This window comes from the organism of the source record quoted next, unplaced genomic scaffold (assembly GCF_019419815.1).
Source record: "Pyrus x bretschneideri cultivar Hongxiangsu unplaced genomic scaffold, Pyrus_bretschneideri_v1 Contig16, whole genome shotgun sequence".
NCBI lineage: Eukaryota > Viridiplantae > Streptophyta > Magnoliopsida > Rosales > Rosaceae > Pyrus > Pyrus x bretschneideri.
Genome location: NW_025999457.1, coordinates 2,425,005 through 2,442,189, shown reverse-complemented (window position 1 = coordinate 2,442,189; position 17,185 = coordinate 2,425,005). Strand labels below are relative to the sequence as shown.

Here is a 17,185-nt window from a genome sequence, read left to right as displayed (position 1 = left end):
TAACTAGAATTTAGGGATTTCAATAAAATTAGCTCCATCTAGTCATGCTCCCTATCCAGCTCCTAAGATTGGGGTTGGTATAGGAGCACCTAAATAAAGGGAGGGAGAAAGGAGCTCTTAGGGGCTCTATAATTAATGTTAACTATTTTAATAGAGAATTGTTATTTGCGCTCCAAAAATTTCATCTTGCACTCCAAACTTTCTATAATTAGAAAGAAAAATTACACATGTGAGGAGTGTATAATATGAAATTTTGGAGCGTTAATAACCTTTTCCTTTTCATATTATTTTAAAAATTAAATTATTGGCTAATTATTGATTCATAATCATTATAACTCTCTAAAGTAAGGAGTATGGTTGGAGTATAACTCTTTCAAGGACCTTCTACAATAATATTTTGACAGTTTTAACTCAATCTTTGTTATGAAAAAGAGACCACGCTGGCAAATATATACTCCACTAGTTTGAGAGACGGGCCAAGCTCTTTGACTATTAATTGTCTCAACTTTCGCCAGTTCTTCATCCTTGAGTTTGTGAATGGAGTAGACTACATTGGCAAAAGTTGAGATAATTAAATTAAAGGAAAATTAATGAAAAATGTTTGAAAATTTTGAGTTTTAACTATAAGGACAAAATAAAGGGTAAGGTGAATAGTACCATGATTGACTTTTTAGTTTAAAAATGTGATTTTTTGTTAAAGTGAATAGTATCGAAAGCTTTTCGTTAAAATTCTCTTAAATTAATAGTGGAAGTTTCTCTCAAACCGGTGGAGGGAACTGGTTCAGGCGAAATGTATCACTTGGGCTTTGGAACCAGAGGTAGCCATTGGACCGTCTCAATCATTTGGTTCTTATGAAATTAGTGAGTTTGTGTTTAAAAACCCCAAACCCATGAAGATCACAATGCATTATGCCATCCAACTGAAGGGTACTGTACGTGTGTAACTCATGCATATATATATATTGAAGTCACACATGAATTAATGTGGTAGGGCGAGTATTTGTGCAACAGAAATGTTGCTCTTTTGTGACTAAAAGGTCATGGGTTCAAGCCATGAAAACAACTTTTTTGCAAAACAAGAGTAAGATTGTGTACGATAGACGTCGAGACCCTCATAAGTGGGGAACCAAGGTATGTAAGTATGTATGTATGTATCTCCATTTGGGCTAAAATTCAAATTTGTATACAAACGATTAGTTTCAAGTTGGGAACTCGAGTTCATTGATGGGCATACTGTTCACCAAATGTGTTGCCTCCCAACTCCCAACCTAATTCCCAACCTTCTTGATCTAATTAGAAGAGCCCCGGTGTTATATTTGTTAAGCCCTGGTATTAAAAAAAAGAGAAAATTAGAATTAGATGCTTCATTTTAGACTTTTGTAGACTAAACATTTATGCTTTTTGAGTTTTTGATTAAGCTTTTGAAACATTTGATTAAGATACTCAAACTTGAACTACTTCAGATTAATTGAAATTAATTTACATTTAAATATCTGCTATATATTTTAAATAATTTCAACTATATTTAAGTCTAAAAATTAAAACTTTTTAAATCTAAATGTACACTCACGCCAAATGGTAATGTACCAACATTAAATGAAAATGTACCAACGTCAAACGAAAACGTACCAACCCCAAATTAAAACGTACCCAATTATAATCTATATTAAAATGAATATTCATCTTTTTGGAATGTTTAAAAACATGTTTGATTCATACATATTGCTTTAGATAGTCTTGTTTTTTGGTAGATAAGTCTCTGGAACAACTTTTAGTTGATTGGAGATAAATCCTTATTATTGTAAATAATGCTAAATAATAACGATAAATCATATAATTTTGAATTAACAAAAAGACTATTATCCATTGATTAATGACTCTTTCTATATAAAAAAAAATTAAAGTAATTTAAACAACGACTCTTTCTATAAAAAAAAAAAATTAATTAAAGTAATTCCTCATTATTAGGACAAAAGTAATAAACTTATGTTTTGAAAATAAACGTACCAAAAATTCAAATGTTCCATTATAATCAAACATACCGATATAACCGAACGTACCTAACAGCGAGTTTTGTTACATTCTATTTCATTTACTAAAATAAATATTTTAATAAAAAATAAAAAAAAATCTTAAATCATCATAATAAGAAATGCATAAAAATAGGAGGAAAAAAGAGAATGCTAACATGAATAGACTTCTAATGAAATAAAATTGAAGTACCAAAATTGTAGGGAAAATGTTTAATCAAATTTGCAAAAGGAATAGCTGTTTAATCTATGACATTGAAAAACGAGACGTTTATATCAAAACGTCCCTAAAAAAGAAAGTGCTCGAACTTACGGAATCGAAAAATCTCACCCAAATACTAAGGTTGCGGAATGTCATTTAATGTTATGATCGGTACTTTTATTCCTATTGTCCATGAAGGTAGTTGCTAGTAAGATAGCGATCTTATGGATACATAGTCGCAAGCTAACTAGCAATTTAACTGAACTGAAGTCACTAATTACATACCGATCCCGCTCTTTTCAATTTTTTTATTTTTTTTATTTCTCTTACCATAACTACAAACTATCATATTCATGTTCTTCAAAATATATTTTCCCATGCTAAATCTATTATAATTAATATTTAAACAATTGAAATTAATGATTTAAAACCTAAATTTAAAGTTATTCTCATATTTTCAACTTTAAAAATCAATAAAAAATAGTTTTAGGAAAAAAAATTCAATGGAAAAAGAAAAAGAAAAAAAGAGGGGGAAAAATGTTACGATCGGTCCTTTTATTCCTATTGTCCTTGAAGGGAGTTGCTAGTAATATAGCGATCATAAGTGTGCACCGTCGCTAGCTAACTAGCAATTCAACTGAAACGAAGTCGCTAATCACATACCGATCCACCTCTTTTCAATTTTTTTATTTTTTTTATTTCTCTTACCATAACTACAAACCATCATATTCATGTTCTTCAAAATATATTTTCCCATGCTAAATCTATTATAATTAATATTTAAACAATTGAAATTAATGATTTAAAACCTAAATTTAAAGATATTCTCATATTTTCAACTTTAAAAATCAATAAAAAATAGTTTTAGGAAAAAAAATTCAGTGGAAAAGAAATTCAATGGAAAAAGAAAAAGAAAAAGAAAAAAAGAGGGGTAAAAATGTTATGATCGGTACTTTTATTCCTATTGTCCATGAAGGGAGTTGCTAGTAATATAGCGATCATAAGTGTGCACCGTCGCTAGCTAACTAGCAATTCAACTGAATCGAAGTCGCTAATCACATACCGATCCACCTCTTTTCAATTTTTTTATTTTTTTTATTTCTCTTACCATAACTACAAACCATCATATTCATGTTCTTCAAAATATATTTTCCCATGCTAAATCTATTATAATTAATATTTAAACAATTGAAATTAATGATTTAAAACCTAAATTTAAAGATATTCTCATATTTTCAACTTTAAAAATCAATAAAAAATAGTTTTAGGAAAAAAAATTCAGTGGAAAAGAAATTCAATTGAAAAAGAAAAAGAAAAAAAGAGGGGTAAAAATGTTATGATCGGTACTTTTATTCCTATTGTCCATGAAGGGAGTTGCTAGTAATATAGCGATCATAGGTGTGTACCGTCGCTAGCTAACTAGCAATTCAACTGAATCGAAGTTGCTAATCACATACCGATCCACCTCTTTTCAATTTTTTTATTTTTTTTATTTCTCTTACCATAACTACAAACCATCATATTCATGTTCTTCAAAATATATTTTCCCATGCTAAATCTATTATAATTAATATTTAAACAATTGAAATTAATGATTTAAAACCTAAATTTAAAGATATTCTCATATTTTCAACTTTAAAAATCAATAAAAAATAGTTTTAGGAAAAAAAATTCAATGGAAAAGAAATTCAATGGAAAAAGAAAAAGAAAAAAAGAGGGGTAAAAATGTTATGATCGGTAATTTTATTCCTATTGTCCATGAAGAGAGTTGCTAGTAATTTAGCGATCATAGGTGTGGACCGTCGCTAGATAACTAGCAATTCAAATTGAAGTCGCTAATGACATACCGATCCACCTCTTTTCAATTTTTTTATTTTTTTTATTTCTCTTACCATAACTACAAACCATCATATTCATGTTCTTCAAAATATATTTTCCCATGCTAAATCTATTATAATTAATATTTAAACAATTGAAATTAATGATTTAAAACCTAAATTTAAAGTTATTCTCATATTTTCAACTTTAAAAATCAATAAAAAATAGTTTTAGGAAAAAAAATTCAATGGAAAAAGAAAAAGAAAAAAAGAGGGGGAAAAATGTTACGATCGGTCCTTTTATTCCTATTGTCCTTGAAGGGAGTTGCTAGTAATATAGCGATCATAAGTGTGCACCGTCGCTAGCTAACTAGCAATTCAACTGAATCGAAGTCGCTAATCACATACCGATCCACCTCTTTTCAATTTTTTTATTTTTTTTATTTCTCTTACCATAACTACAAACCATCATATTCATGTTCTTCAAAATATATTTTCCCATGCTAAATCTATTATAATTAATATTTAAACAATTGAAATTAATGATTTAAAACCTAAATTTAAAGATATTCTCATATTTTCAACTTTAAAAATCAATAAAAAATAGTTTTAGGAAAAAAAATTCAATGGAAAAGAAATTCAATGGAAAAAGAAAAAGAAAAAAAGAGGGGTAAAAATGTTATGATCGGTACTTTTATTCCTATTGTCCATGAAGGGAGTTGCTAGTAATATAGCAATCATAAGTGTGCACCGTCGCTATCTAACTAGCAATTCAAATAATTGAAGTCGCTAATTACATACCGATCCACTTCTTTTCAATTTTTTTATTTTTTTTATTTCTCTTACCATAACTACAAACCATCATATTCATGTTCTTCAAAATATATTTTCCCATGCTAAATCTATTATAATTAATATTTAAACAATTGAAATTAATGATTTAAAACCTAAATTTAAAGATATTCTCATATTTTCAACTTTAAAAATCAATAAAAAATAGTTTTAGGAAAAAAATTCAATGGAAAAGAAATTCAATGGAAAAAGAAAAAGAAAAAAAGAGGGGTAAAAATGTTATGATCGGTACTTTTATTCCTATAGTCCATGAAGTGAGTTGCTAGTAATATAGCGATCAGAGGTGTATACCGTCGCTAGCTAACTATCAATTCAACTGTATCAAAGTCGCTAATCACATACCGATCCACCTCTTTTCAATTTTTTTATTTTTTTTATTTCTCTTACCATAACTACAAACCATCATATTCATGTTCTTCAAAATATATTTTCCCATGCTAAATCTATTATAATTAATATTTAAACAATTGAAATTAATGATTTGAAACCTAAATTTAAAGATATTCTCATATTTTCAACTTTAAAAATCAATAAAAAATAGTTTTAGGAAAAAAAATTCAATGGAAAAGAAATTCAATGGAAAAAGAAAAAGAAAAAAAGAGGGGTAAAAATGTTACGATCGGTGCTTTTATTCCTATTGTCCTTGAAGAAAGCTGGTATCAAACTAGCGATCGTATGGATGTACTGTCGCTGGCTAACTAGCAATTAAACTGAATCGAAGTCGCTAATAACATACCGATCCCCCTCTTTTCAATTTTTTTATTTTTTTTATTTCTCTTACCATAACTACAAACTATCATATTCATGTTCTTCAAAATATATTTTCCCATGCTAAATCTATTATAATTAATAATTAAACAATTGAAATTAATGATTTAAAACCTAAATTTAAAGATATTCTCATATTTTCAACTTTAAAAATCAATAAAAAATAGTTTTAGGAAAAAAAATTCAGTGGAAAAGAAATTCAATGGAAAAAGAAAAAGAAAAAAAGAGGGGTAAAAATGTTATGATCGGTACTTTTATTCCTATTGTCCATGAAGGGAGTTGCTAGTAATATAGTGATCATAAGTGTGCAACATCGCTAGCTAACTAGCAATTCAACTGAATCAAAGTCGGTAATAACATACCGATCCACCTCTTTTCAATTTTTTTATTTTTTTTATTTCTCTTACCATAACTACAAACCATCATATTCATGTTCTTCAAAATATATTTTCCCATGCTAAATCTATTATAATTAATATTTAAACAATTGAAATTAATGATTTGAAACCTAAATTTAAAGATATTCTCATATTTTCAACTTTAAAAATCAATAAAAAATAGTTTTAGGAAAAAAAATTCAATGGAAAAGAAATTCAATGGAAAAAGAAAAAGAAAAAAAGAGGGGTAAAAATGTTACGATCGGTGCTTTTATTCCTATTGTCCTTGAAGAAAGCTGGTATCAAACTAGCGATCATATGGATGTACTGTCGCTGGTTATGTAGCAATTAAGCTGACTAGAAGTCGCTAATAACATACCGATCCCCCTCTTTTCAATTTTTTTATTTTTTTTATTTCTCTTACCATAACTACAAACTATCATAATCATGTTCTTCAAAATATATTTTCCCATGCTAAATCTATTATAATTAATAATTAAACAATTGAAATTAATGATTTAAAACCTAAATTTAAAGATATTCTCATATTTTCAACTTTAAAAATCAATAAAAAATAGTTTTAGGAAAAAAATTCAATGGAAAAGAAATTCAATGGAAAAAGAAAAAGAAAAAAAGAGGGGTAAAAATGTTATGATCGGTACTTTTATTCCTATTGTCCATGAAGGGAGTTGCTAGTAATATAGCGATCATAAGTGTGCACCGTCGCTAGCTAACTAGCAATTCAACTGAATCGAAGTTGCTAATCACATACCGATCCACCTCTTTTCAATTTTTTTATTTTTTTTATTTCTCTTACCATAACTACAAACCATCATATTCATGTTCTTCAAAATATATTTTCCCATGCTAAATCTATTATAATTAATATTTAAACAATTGAAATTAATGATTTAAAACCTAAATTTAAAGATATTCTCATATTTTCAACTTTAAAAATCAATAAAAAATAGTTTTAGGAAAAAAAATTCAGTGGAAAAGAAATTCAATGGAAAAAGAAAAAGAAAAAAAGAGGGGTAAAAATGTTATGATCGGTACTTTTATTCCTATTGTCCATGAAGGGAGTTGCTAGTAATATAGCGATCATAGGTGTGTACCGTCGCTAGCTAACTAGCAATTCAACTGAATCGAAGTTGCTAATCACATACCGATCCACCTCTTTTCAATTTTTTTATTTTTTTTATTTCTCTTACCATAACTACAAACCATCATATTCATGTTCTTCAAAATATATTTTCCCATGCTAAATCTATTATAATTAATATTTAAACAATTGAAATTAATGATTTAAAACCTAAATTTAAAGATATTCTCATATTTTCAACTTTAAAAATCAATAAAAAATAGTTTTAGGAAAAAAAATTCAATGGAAAAGAAATTCAATGGAAAAAGAAAAAGAAAAAAAGAGGGGTAAAAATGTTATGATCGGTAATTTTATTCCTATTGTCCATGAAGGGAGTTGCTAGTAATATAGCGATCATAGGTGTGGACCGTCGCTAGATAACTAGCAATTCAAATTGAAGTCGCTAATTACATACCGATCCACCTCTTTTCAATTTTTTTATTTTTTTTATTTCTCTTACCATAACTACAAACCATCATATTCATGTTCTTCAAAATATATTTTCCCATGCTAAATCTATTATAATTAATATTTAAACAATTGAAATTAATGATTTAAAACCTAAATTTAAAGATATTCTCATATTTTCAACTTTAAAAATCAATAAAAAATAGTTTTAGGAAAAAAAATTCAGTGGAAAAGAAATTCAATGGAAAAAGAAAAAGAAAAAAAGAGGGGTAAAAATGTTATGATCGGTACTTTTATCCTATTGTCCATGAAGGGAGTTGCTAGTAATATAGCGATCATAGGTGTGTACCGTCGCTAGCTAACTAGCAATTCAACTGAATCGAAGTTGCTAATCACATACCGATCCACCTCTTTTCAATTTTTTTATTTTTTTTATTTCTCTTACCATAACTACAAACCATCATATTCATGTTCTTCAAAATATATTTTCCCATGCTAAATCTATTATAATTAATATTTAAACAATTGAAATTAATGATTTAAAACCTAAATTTAAAGATATTCTCATATTTTCAACTTTAAAAATCAATAAAAAATAGTTTTAGGAAAAAAAATTCAATGGAAAAGAAATTCAATGGAAAAAGAAAAAGAAAAAAAGAGGGGTAAAAATGTTATGATCGGTACTTTTATTCCTATTGTCCATGAAGGGAGTTGCTAGTAATATAGCGATCATAAGTGTGTACCGTCGCTAGCTAACTAGCAATTCAACTGAATTGAAGTAGCTAATTACATACCGATCCACCTCTTTTCAATTTTTTTATTTTTTTTATTTCTCTTACCATAACTACAAACCATCATATTCTTGTTCTTCAATATATATTTTCCCATGCTAAATCTATTATAATTAATATTTAAACAATTGAAATTAATGATTTAAAACCTAAATTTAAAGATATTCTCATATTTTCAACTTTAAAAATCAATAAAAAATAGTTTTAGGAAAAAAAATTCAATGGAAAAAGAAAAAGAAAAAAAGGAGGGGTAAAAATGTTATGATCGGTAGTTTTATTCCTATTGTCCATGAAGGGAGTTGCTAGTAATATAGCGATCATAGGTGTGTACCGTCGCTATCTAACTAGCAATTCAACTGAATCGAAGTTGCTAATCACATACCGATCCACCTCTTTTCAATTTTTTTATTTTTTTTATTTCTCTTACCATAACTACAAACCATCATATTCATGTTCTTCAAAATATATTTTCCCATGCTAAATCTATTATAATTAATATTTAAACAATTGAAATTAATGATTTAAAACCTAAATTTAAAGATATTCTCATATTTTCAACTTTAAAAATCAATAAAAAATAGTTTTAGGAAAAAAAATTCAATGGAAAAGAAATTCAATGGAAAAAGAAAAAGAAAAAAAGAGGGGTAAAAATGTTATGATCGGTAATTTTATTCCTATTGTCCATGAAGGGAGTTGCTAGTAATATAGCGATCATAGGTGTGGACCGTCGCTAGATAACTAGCAATTCAAATTGAAGTCGCTAATTACATACCGATCCACCTCTTTTCAATTTTTTTATTTTTTTTATTTCTCTTACCATAACTACAAACCATCATATTCATGTTCTTCAAAATATATTTTCCCATGCTAAATCTATTATAATTAATATTTAAACAATTGAAATTAATGATTTAAAACCTAAATTTAAAGATATTCTCATATTTTCAACTTTAAAAATCAATAAAAAATAGTTTTAGGAAAAAAAATTCAGTGGAAAAGAAATTCAATGGAAAAAGAAAAAGAAAAAAAGAGGGGTAAAAATGTTATGATCGGTACTTTTATTCCTATTGTCCATGAAGGGAGTTGCTAGTAATATAGCGATCATAGGTGTGGACCGTCGCTAGATAACTAGCAATTCAAATTGAAGTCGCTAATTACATACCGATCCACCTCTTTTCAATTTTTTTATTTTTTTTATTTCTCTTACCATAACTACAAACCATCATATTCATGTTCTTCAAAATATATTTTCCCATGCTAAATCTATTATAATTAATATTTAAACAATTGAAATTAATGATTTAAAACCTAAATTTAAAGATATTCTCATATTTTCAACTTTAAAAATCAATAAAAAATAGTTTTAGGAAAAAAATTCAGTGGAAAAGAAATTCAATTGAAAAAGAAAAAGAAAAAAAGAGGGGTAAAAATGTTATGATCGGTACTTTTATTCCTATTGTCCATGAAGGGAGTTGCTAGTAATATAGCGATCATAGGTGTGTACCGTCGCTAGCTAACTAGCAATTCAACTGAATCGAAGTTGCTAATCACATACCGATCCACCTCTTTTCAATTTTTTTATTTTTTTTATTTCTCTTACCATAACTACAAACCATCATATTCATGTTCTTCAAAATATATTTTCCCATGCTAAATCTATTATAATTAATATTTAAACAATTGAAATTAATGATTTAAAACCTAAATTTAAAGATATTCTCATATTTTCAACTTTAAAAATCAATAAAAAATAGTTTTAGGAAAAAAATTCAATGGAAAAGAAATTCAATGGAAAAAGAAAAAGAAAAAAGAGGGGTAAAAATGTTATGATCGGTAATTTTATTCCTATTGTCCATGAAGGGAGTTGCTAGTAATATAGCGATCATAGGTGTGGACCGTCGCTAGATAACTAGCAATTCAAATTGAAGTCGCTAATTACATACCGATCCACCTCTTTTCAATTTTTTTATTTTTTTTATTTCTCTTACCATAACTACAAACCATCATATTCATGTTCTTCAAAATATATTTTCCCATGCTAAATCTATTATAATTAATATTTAAACAATTGAAATTAATGATTTAAAACCTAAATTTAAAGATATTCTCATATTTTCAACTTTAAAAATCAATAAAAAATAGTTTTAGGAAAAAAAATTCAGTGGAAAAGAAATTCAATGGAAAAAGAAAAAGAAAAAAAGAGGGGTAAAAATGTTATGATCGGTACTTTTATCCTATTGTCCATGAAGGGAGTTGCTAGTAATATAGCGATCATAGGTGTGTACCGTCGCTAGCTAACTAGCAATTCAACTGAATCGAAGTTGCTAATCACATACCGATCCACCTCTTTTCAATTTTTTTATTTTTTTTATTTCTCTTACCATAACTACAAACCATCATATTCATGTTCTTCAAAATATATTTTCCCATGCTAAATCTATTATAATTAATATTTAAACAATTGAAATTAATGATTTAAAACCTAAATTTAAAGATATTCTCATATTTTCAACTTTAAAAATCAATAAAAAATAGTTTTAGGAAAAAAATTCAATGGAAAAGAAATTCAATGGAAAAAGAAAAAGAAAAAAAGAGGGGTAAAAATGTTATGATCGGTACTTTTATTCCTATTGTCCATGAAGGGAGTTGCTAGTAATATAGCGATCATAAGTGTGCACCGTCGCTAGCTAACTAGCAATTCAACTGAATTGAAGTGGCTAATTACATACCGATCCACCTCTTTTCAATTTTTTTATTTTTTTTATTTCTCTTACCATAACTACAAACCATCATATTCTTGTTCTTCAATATATATTTTCCCATGCTAAATCTATTATAATTAATATTTAAACAATTGAAATTAATGATTTAAAACCTAAATTTAAAGATATTCTCATATTTTCAACTTTAAAAATCAATAAAAAATAGTTTTAGGAAAAAAAATTCAATGGAAAAAGAAAAAGAAAAAAAGGAGGGGTAAAAATGTTATGATCGGTAGTTTTATTCCTATTGTCCATGAAGGTAGTTGCTAGTAATATAGCGATCATAAGTGTGCACCGTCGGTATCTAACTAGCAATTCAACTGATCTAAAGTCGCTAATTACATACCGATCCACCTCTCTTCAATTTTTTTATTTTTTTTATTTCTCTTACCATAACTACAAACTATCATATTCATGTTCTTCAAAATATATTTTCCCATGCTAAATCTATTATAATGAATATTTAAACAATTGAAATTAATGATTTAAAACCTAAATTTAAAGTTATTCTCATATTTTCAACTTTAAAAATCAATAAAAAATAGTTTTAGGAAAAAAAATTCAATGGAAAAAGAAAAAGAAAAAAAGAGGGGGAAAAATGTTACGATCGGTGCTTTTATTCCTATTGTCCTTGAAGGGAGTTGCTAGTAAGATAGCGATCTTATGGATGCATAGTCGCTAGCTAACTAGCAATTCAACGGACTGAAGTCGCTAATTACATACCGATCCACCTCTTTTCAATTTTTTTATTTTTTTTATTTCTCTTACCATAACTACAAACTATCATATTCATGTTCTTCAAAATATATTTTCCCATGCTAAATCTATTATAATTAATATTTAAACAATTGAAATTAATGATTTAAAACCTAAATTTAAAGTTATTCTCATATTTTCAACTTTAAAAATCAATAAAAAATAGTTTTAGGAAAAAAAATTCAATGGAAAAAGAAAAAGAAAAAAAGAGGGGGAAAAATGTTACGATCGGTGCTTTTATTCCTATTGTCCTTGAAGGGAGTTGCTAGTAAGATAGCGATCTTATGGATGTATAGTCGCTAGCTAACTAGCAATTTCAACGGAATTGAAGTCGCTAATTTCATACCGATCCACCTCTTTTCAATTTTTTTATTTTTTTTATTTCTCTTACCATAACTACAAACTATCATATTCATGTTCTTCAAAATATATTTTCCCATGCTAAATCTATTATAATTAATATTTAAACAATTGAAATTAATGATTTAAAACCTAATTTTAAAGATATTCTCATATTTTCAACTTTAAAAATCAGTAAAAAATAGTTTTAGGAAAAAAAAGTCAATGGAAAAGAAATTCAATGGAAAAAGAAAGAGAAAAAAAGAGGGGTAAAAATGTTATGATCGGTACTTTTATTCCTATTGTCCATGAAGGGAGTTGCTAGTAATATAGCGATCATAAGTGTGTACCGTCGCTAGCTAACTAGCAATTCAACTGAATTGAAGTAGCTAATTACATACCGATCCACCTCTTTTCAATTTTTTTATTTTTTTTATTTCTCTTACCATAACTAGAAACCATCATATTCATGTTCTTCAAAATATATTTTCCCATGCTAAATCTATAATAATTAATATTTAAACAATTGAAATTAATGATTTAAAACCTAAATTTAAAGATATTCTCATATTTTCAACTTTAAAAATCAATAAAAAATAGTTTTAGGAAAAAAAATTCAATGGAAAAGAAATTCAATGGAAAAAGAAAAAGAAAAAAAGAGGGGTAAAAATGTTATGATCGGTAGTTTTATTCCTATTGTCCATTAAGGGAGTTGCTAGTAATATAGCGATCGTAAGTGTGCACCGTCGCTAGATAACTAGCAATTTACCTGAATTGACGTCGCTAATTACATACCGATCCACCTCTTTTCAATTTTTTTATTTTTTTTATTTCTCTTACCATAACTACAAACCATCATATTCTTGTTCTTCAATATATATTTTCCCATGCTAAATCTATTATAATTAATATTTAAACAATTGAAATTAATGATTTAAAACCTAAATTTAAAGATATTCTCATATTTTCAACTTTAAAAATCAATAAAAAATAGTTTTAGGAAAAAAAATTCAATGGAAAAAGAAAAAGAAAAAAAGGAGGGGTAAAAATGTTATGATCGGTACTTTTATTCCTATTGTCCATGAAGGGAGTTGCTAGTAATATAGCGATCATAAGTGTGCACCGTCGCTAGCTAACTAGCAATTCAACTGAATTGAAGTGGCTAATTACGTACCGATCCACCTCTTTTCAATTTTTTTATTTTTTTTATTTCTCTTACCATAACTACAAACTATCATATTCATGTTTTTCAAAATATATTTTCCCTTGCTAAATCTATTATAATTAATATTTAAACAATTGAAATTAATGATTTAAAACCTAAATTTAAAGTTATTCTCATATTTTCAACTTTAAAAATCAATAAAAAATAGTTTTAGGAAAAAAAATTCAATGGAAAAAGAAAAGGAAAAAAAGAGGGGGAAAAATGTTACGATCGGTGCTTTTATTCCTATTGTCCTTGAAGGGAGTTGCTAGTAAGCTAGTGATCGTAAGGAAGTACTGTCGCTGGCTAACTAGCAATTTAACTCAATTCACGTCGTTAATAACATACCGATCTTCCTCTTTTCAATTTTTTTATTTTTTTTATTTCTCTTACCATAACTACACACTATCATATTCATGTTCTTCAAAATATATTTTCCCATGCTAAATCTATTATAATTAATATTTAAACAATTGAAATTAATGATTTAAAACCTAAATTTAAAGATATTCTCATATTTTCAACTTTAAAAATCAATAAAAAATAGTTTTAGGAAAAAAAATTCAATGGAAAAGAAATTCAATGGAAAAAAAATAGCATGTACGGCACTATATATTTAGCCGATGTGGTGCTATGGCACTCCGATGTCCGGAGGATGTGGAGCGATGACATGGTTTTATCCTTTTATTTTGTACTTGTTTAATAATTTTCAAAAATGATTTTGGAGTTTGAATTTTTTCTCTCTTTAGGAGAGTTTGCGAGTTTGATTTCTCTCTATATAGAGAGTTGCTTCATTTTAATTTTCGTTTTGGTGTTCTACATCTCTTTTGGATATTTGTGGAGGTGGAACTGTTTGATTTGTTGGATCTATTTCATATAGTGTTATGAGATCGTGGCGTGGTTAGGTTATGCCATTAGACCCATGGGCATCATACTCAATGTCCCAATATGGTTTGAGATTTTTGTTCTTACATGATGTCCGTGTAATACGATGTTTAACAGTTTTATTGACTTGTGTAATTTTGTGGCTCCTGATGAGCTCGGATTTCAACAAATGCTTGAATTCTACTAATTGCTTTGCGATTAGTGATGCTTTATTATCATATTTTTAGATCTAATTTGTAAGGATCCTTTTGAGGTCGAGTTTTTCATGATACGAATTTGCAATGCCCTTTTCCAATAAATAAAAAAGGGTAAAAAGGAAAAACGATTTTTGACAACAAAAAAATGCTTATGAATTCCGAGTACAAATGAAGTAAAAGAAAGAGCTTTAGCTGGAAAGGCTTCTGCAAAATTATTCTTAACCAAAAACACTAAAAAATCATTATTTAACAAATAGGACAAAAAACAAATAAAAATTTAAAAAAGCCCAGAAAACATATGCGCTCATAACACGTGGGCCAATCCCATGAAAGCTGACGCACGCAGTCCACACGCGTCACCCGACTCCACTCTCTCTATCTTCTCTCCACTCACCCGTTCCCACTATCTCTCTTTTTCCTCTCACCCGACTCCACTATCTCCATCTTCTCTCCACTCACTTGTTCCCACTATCTCTCTCATGTCGCTCTCCCTTCATTTACATGCTAAATACATAAACAATACATTGCTTAGTTTTTATTTCTTGGTTGTTTTTTCATCTTCATTCTATGGATTATTTATTTACTATATAAACAATCAATATATTAAAAAAAATACTAATTAAAAACAATCACTATTTTTAAAATGTTAATTGAGAAATAATCACTATTTTAGAATATTTATTGAAAAAAATGAATTTAAAAATATTTATTGAAAAAGAATCACTATTTTAAAAATATTTGTTGAGAAAAAAATCAGTATTTTTAAAACAAAGAGCTATCTCTAGCCAACAATCACTATTCTTAAAATATTTACTAAAAAATATTCAATAATTCCAAATATTTGTTGAAAATTAGTAACTAATTATGCTTCACCCCTTAGCATCTAAGGAACAAAATTCAAGATATCAAGTGGTTGGCGACCATGTTTGAAGCCATTTCATTGAACCATGTTTATAGGCAGACTAACTTTTTGGCTAATACAATTACTAGTACTAGTTTTAGTTTTGATAACTTCCATATTTGGGTAGGACCTTGCTTTTGTGACAAGAAAAGCTTTCTTGTTCGATTGTATTGGAATTGGGTTATGATAGCGGTCACTCTATCTAGTGTTTTATTTTCTTATAAATAAAAAGAAGAGAGGGAGAGAAAAAAAAGAGAGAGAGCTTATGTGAAACAGGGGAGAGAGAGATGTGAAAGAGAAAAAAGGGAAAGAATCTGTAGGGGAAAACAGAAAAAATAAATGACAATGCTAAGCGAAAGAGAGAGAAAGAGACAAAATTTACAGACCACGTGAAAGAGGCTCGCTTGTCGGTGTGTGTGGCATGTAACATGTGATGTGTGGAATGTGTCATTTGTTCTTTTCGTTCTAACTATTAAGTAAATTTATTTGAATGCTTTTGATTAAAATTTAAAGTATTGAATCCTTTTTTTATTAGTTTCTCTAAAAATTAGTATTTTTGAGTCATAAAAGTGCCTTCTAAATACACTTGCTAACTTTCGATGTGTTTTGAACAAAAGCACTAGACACCCTTTTTAAGTTCAGGGTTCTGACCATAAGAAATATGTTCCAAATTCACTCTTTTTAGTAAACATTATATACGTTGTTATGAATTTTAAGTATTTCTAAATTTATTTATTAGTTTTGTAAATATGAATTCTTTGTACGTGAGTATTCAATGAATTTAGTAGTATCCCATTACTACTCACTACTATATAGAGGAAAGAGCACAATCATATCCGCCAAGATATTCACTAAATGCATCAAATGGAGTCCCCAATTCACTATGTGTTACCATTCTTTTTTACCTCTTCGTTCTTGTTTCTCTCTTCACCTTCACCTATGAATGCATCAATTCATCTGGTTGAAACTGTTTGCAAAAAGACCATCAGTAACTCTGAATGCCTAAAAGCTTTCGACTCCGATCCTCGATCTAGTTCAGCATCGAATTACAAGGAGCTTGCTATGGTAGCTCTTGAGTTAGCTATAGCGAATGCAAAAGATAGCCAAAACTTCATGAACAATTTGCTCAAGAGTGATCCCAGGAAGCCAATTAAGCTGTGTTCTTATTTTTACGGCGGTGTGGTTGGTTCATTCAATAGCGCCAAAAAAGAGATAGATGAGGATCCTTTGACGGCCAACTATGATGTCAAAATTGCAGGCGATGCTGCAGGTTACTGTGAAACTGCCTTGAGTTCTGAAGGGGTGGAAGTATCTAAAATATCTACTAGAAACCATGTTGTCAAATTATACAGTAGTATTGGATATGTTATCACCGACCAACTTGCCTGACTGTACTGCCTATATTCGTGTAGTAAATCATCCAAACAAACTATCCCAATAATAATAATATCATGAAGTTGCAGGATTACTAATGATAGATTTTGATTTCTTATTAAGGTTTCTCATCAATACTATTTAGACATACTCAATTAAAAATATATTGCTGAAAAAATCCAATTCTTATAAAATTGAGTGTAAAGCCTTAATTAAAAGGATTCCGTGGTCTCACATGTTAATAAGATGAATGCTAGCTATCTCTTCCATTTTTTCCCTCCTATTTACCTTTCTCACTCATCAAATGAGACATGTTAATAAGATGAATGCTAGTTTCACATGTTAATAAGATGAATCAACAAATTCATGTTTGTAAGGTGG

At 28.1% G+C, this 17,185-nt stretch overlaps 1 protein-coding gene across 1 annotated transcript; it reads left to right on the top strand.

Annotated features, from left to right (window-relative positions):
* The first annotated feature begins 16,369 nt into the window (after positions 1–16,369).
* Positions 16,370–16,819, top strand: LOC103965274. The gene has a single exon (XM_009378308.2). It carries the CDS (start codon positions 16,370–16,372, stop codon positions 16,817–16,819), a length of 450 nt encoding a protein of 149 aa, XP_009376583.2.
* The last annotated feature ends 366 nt before the right edge of the window (positions 16,820–17,185 follow it).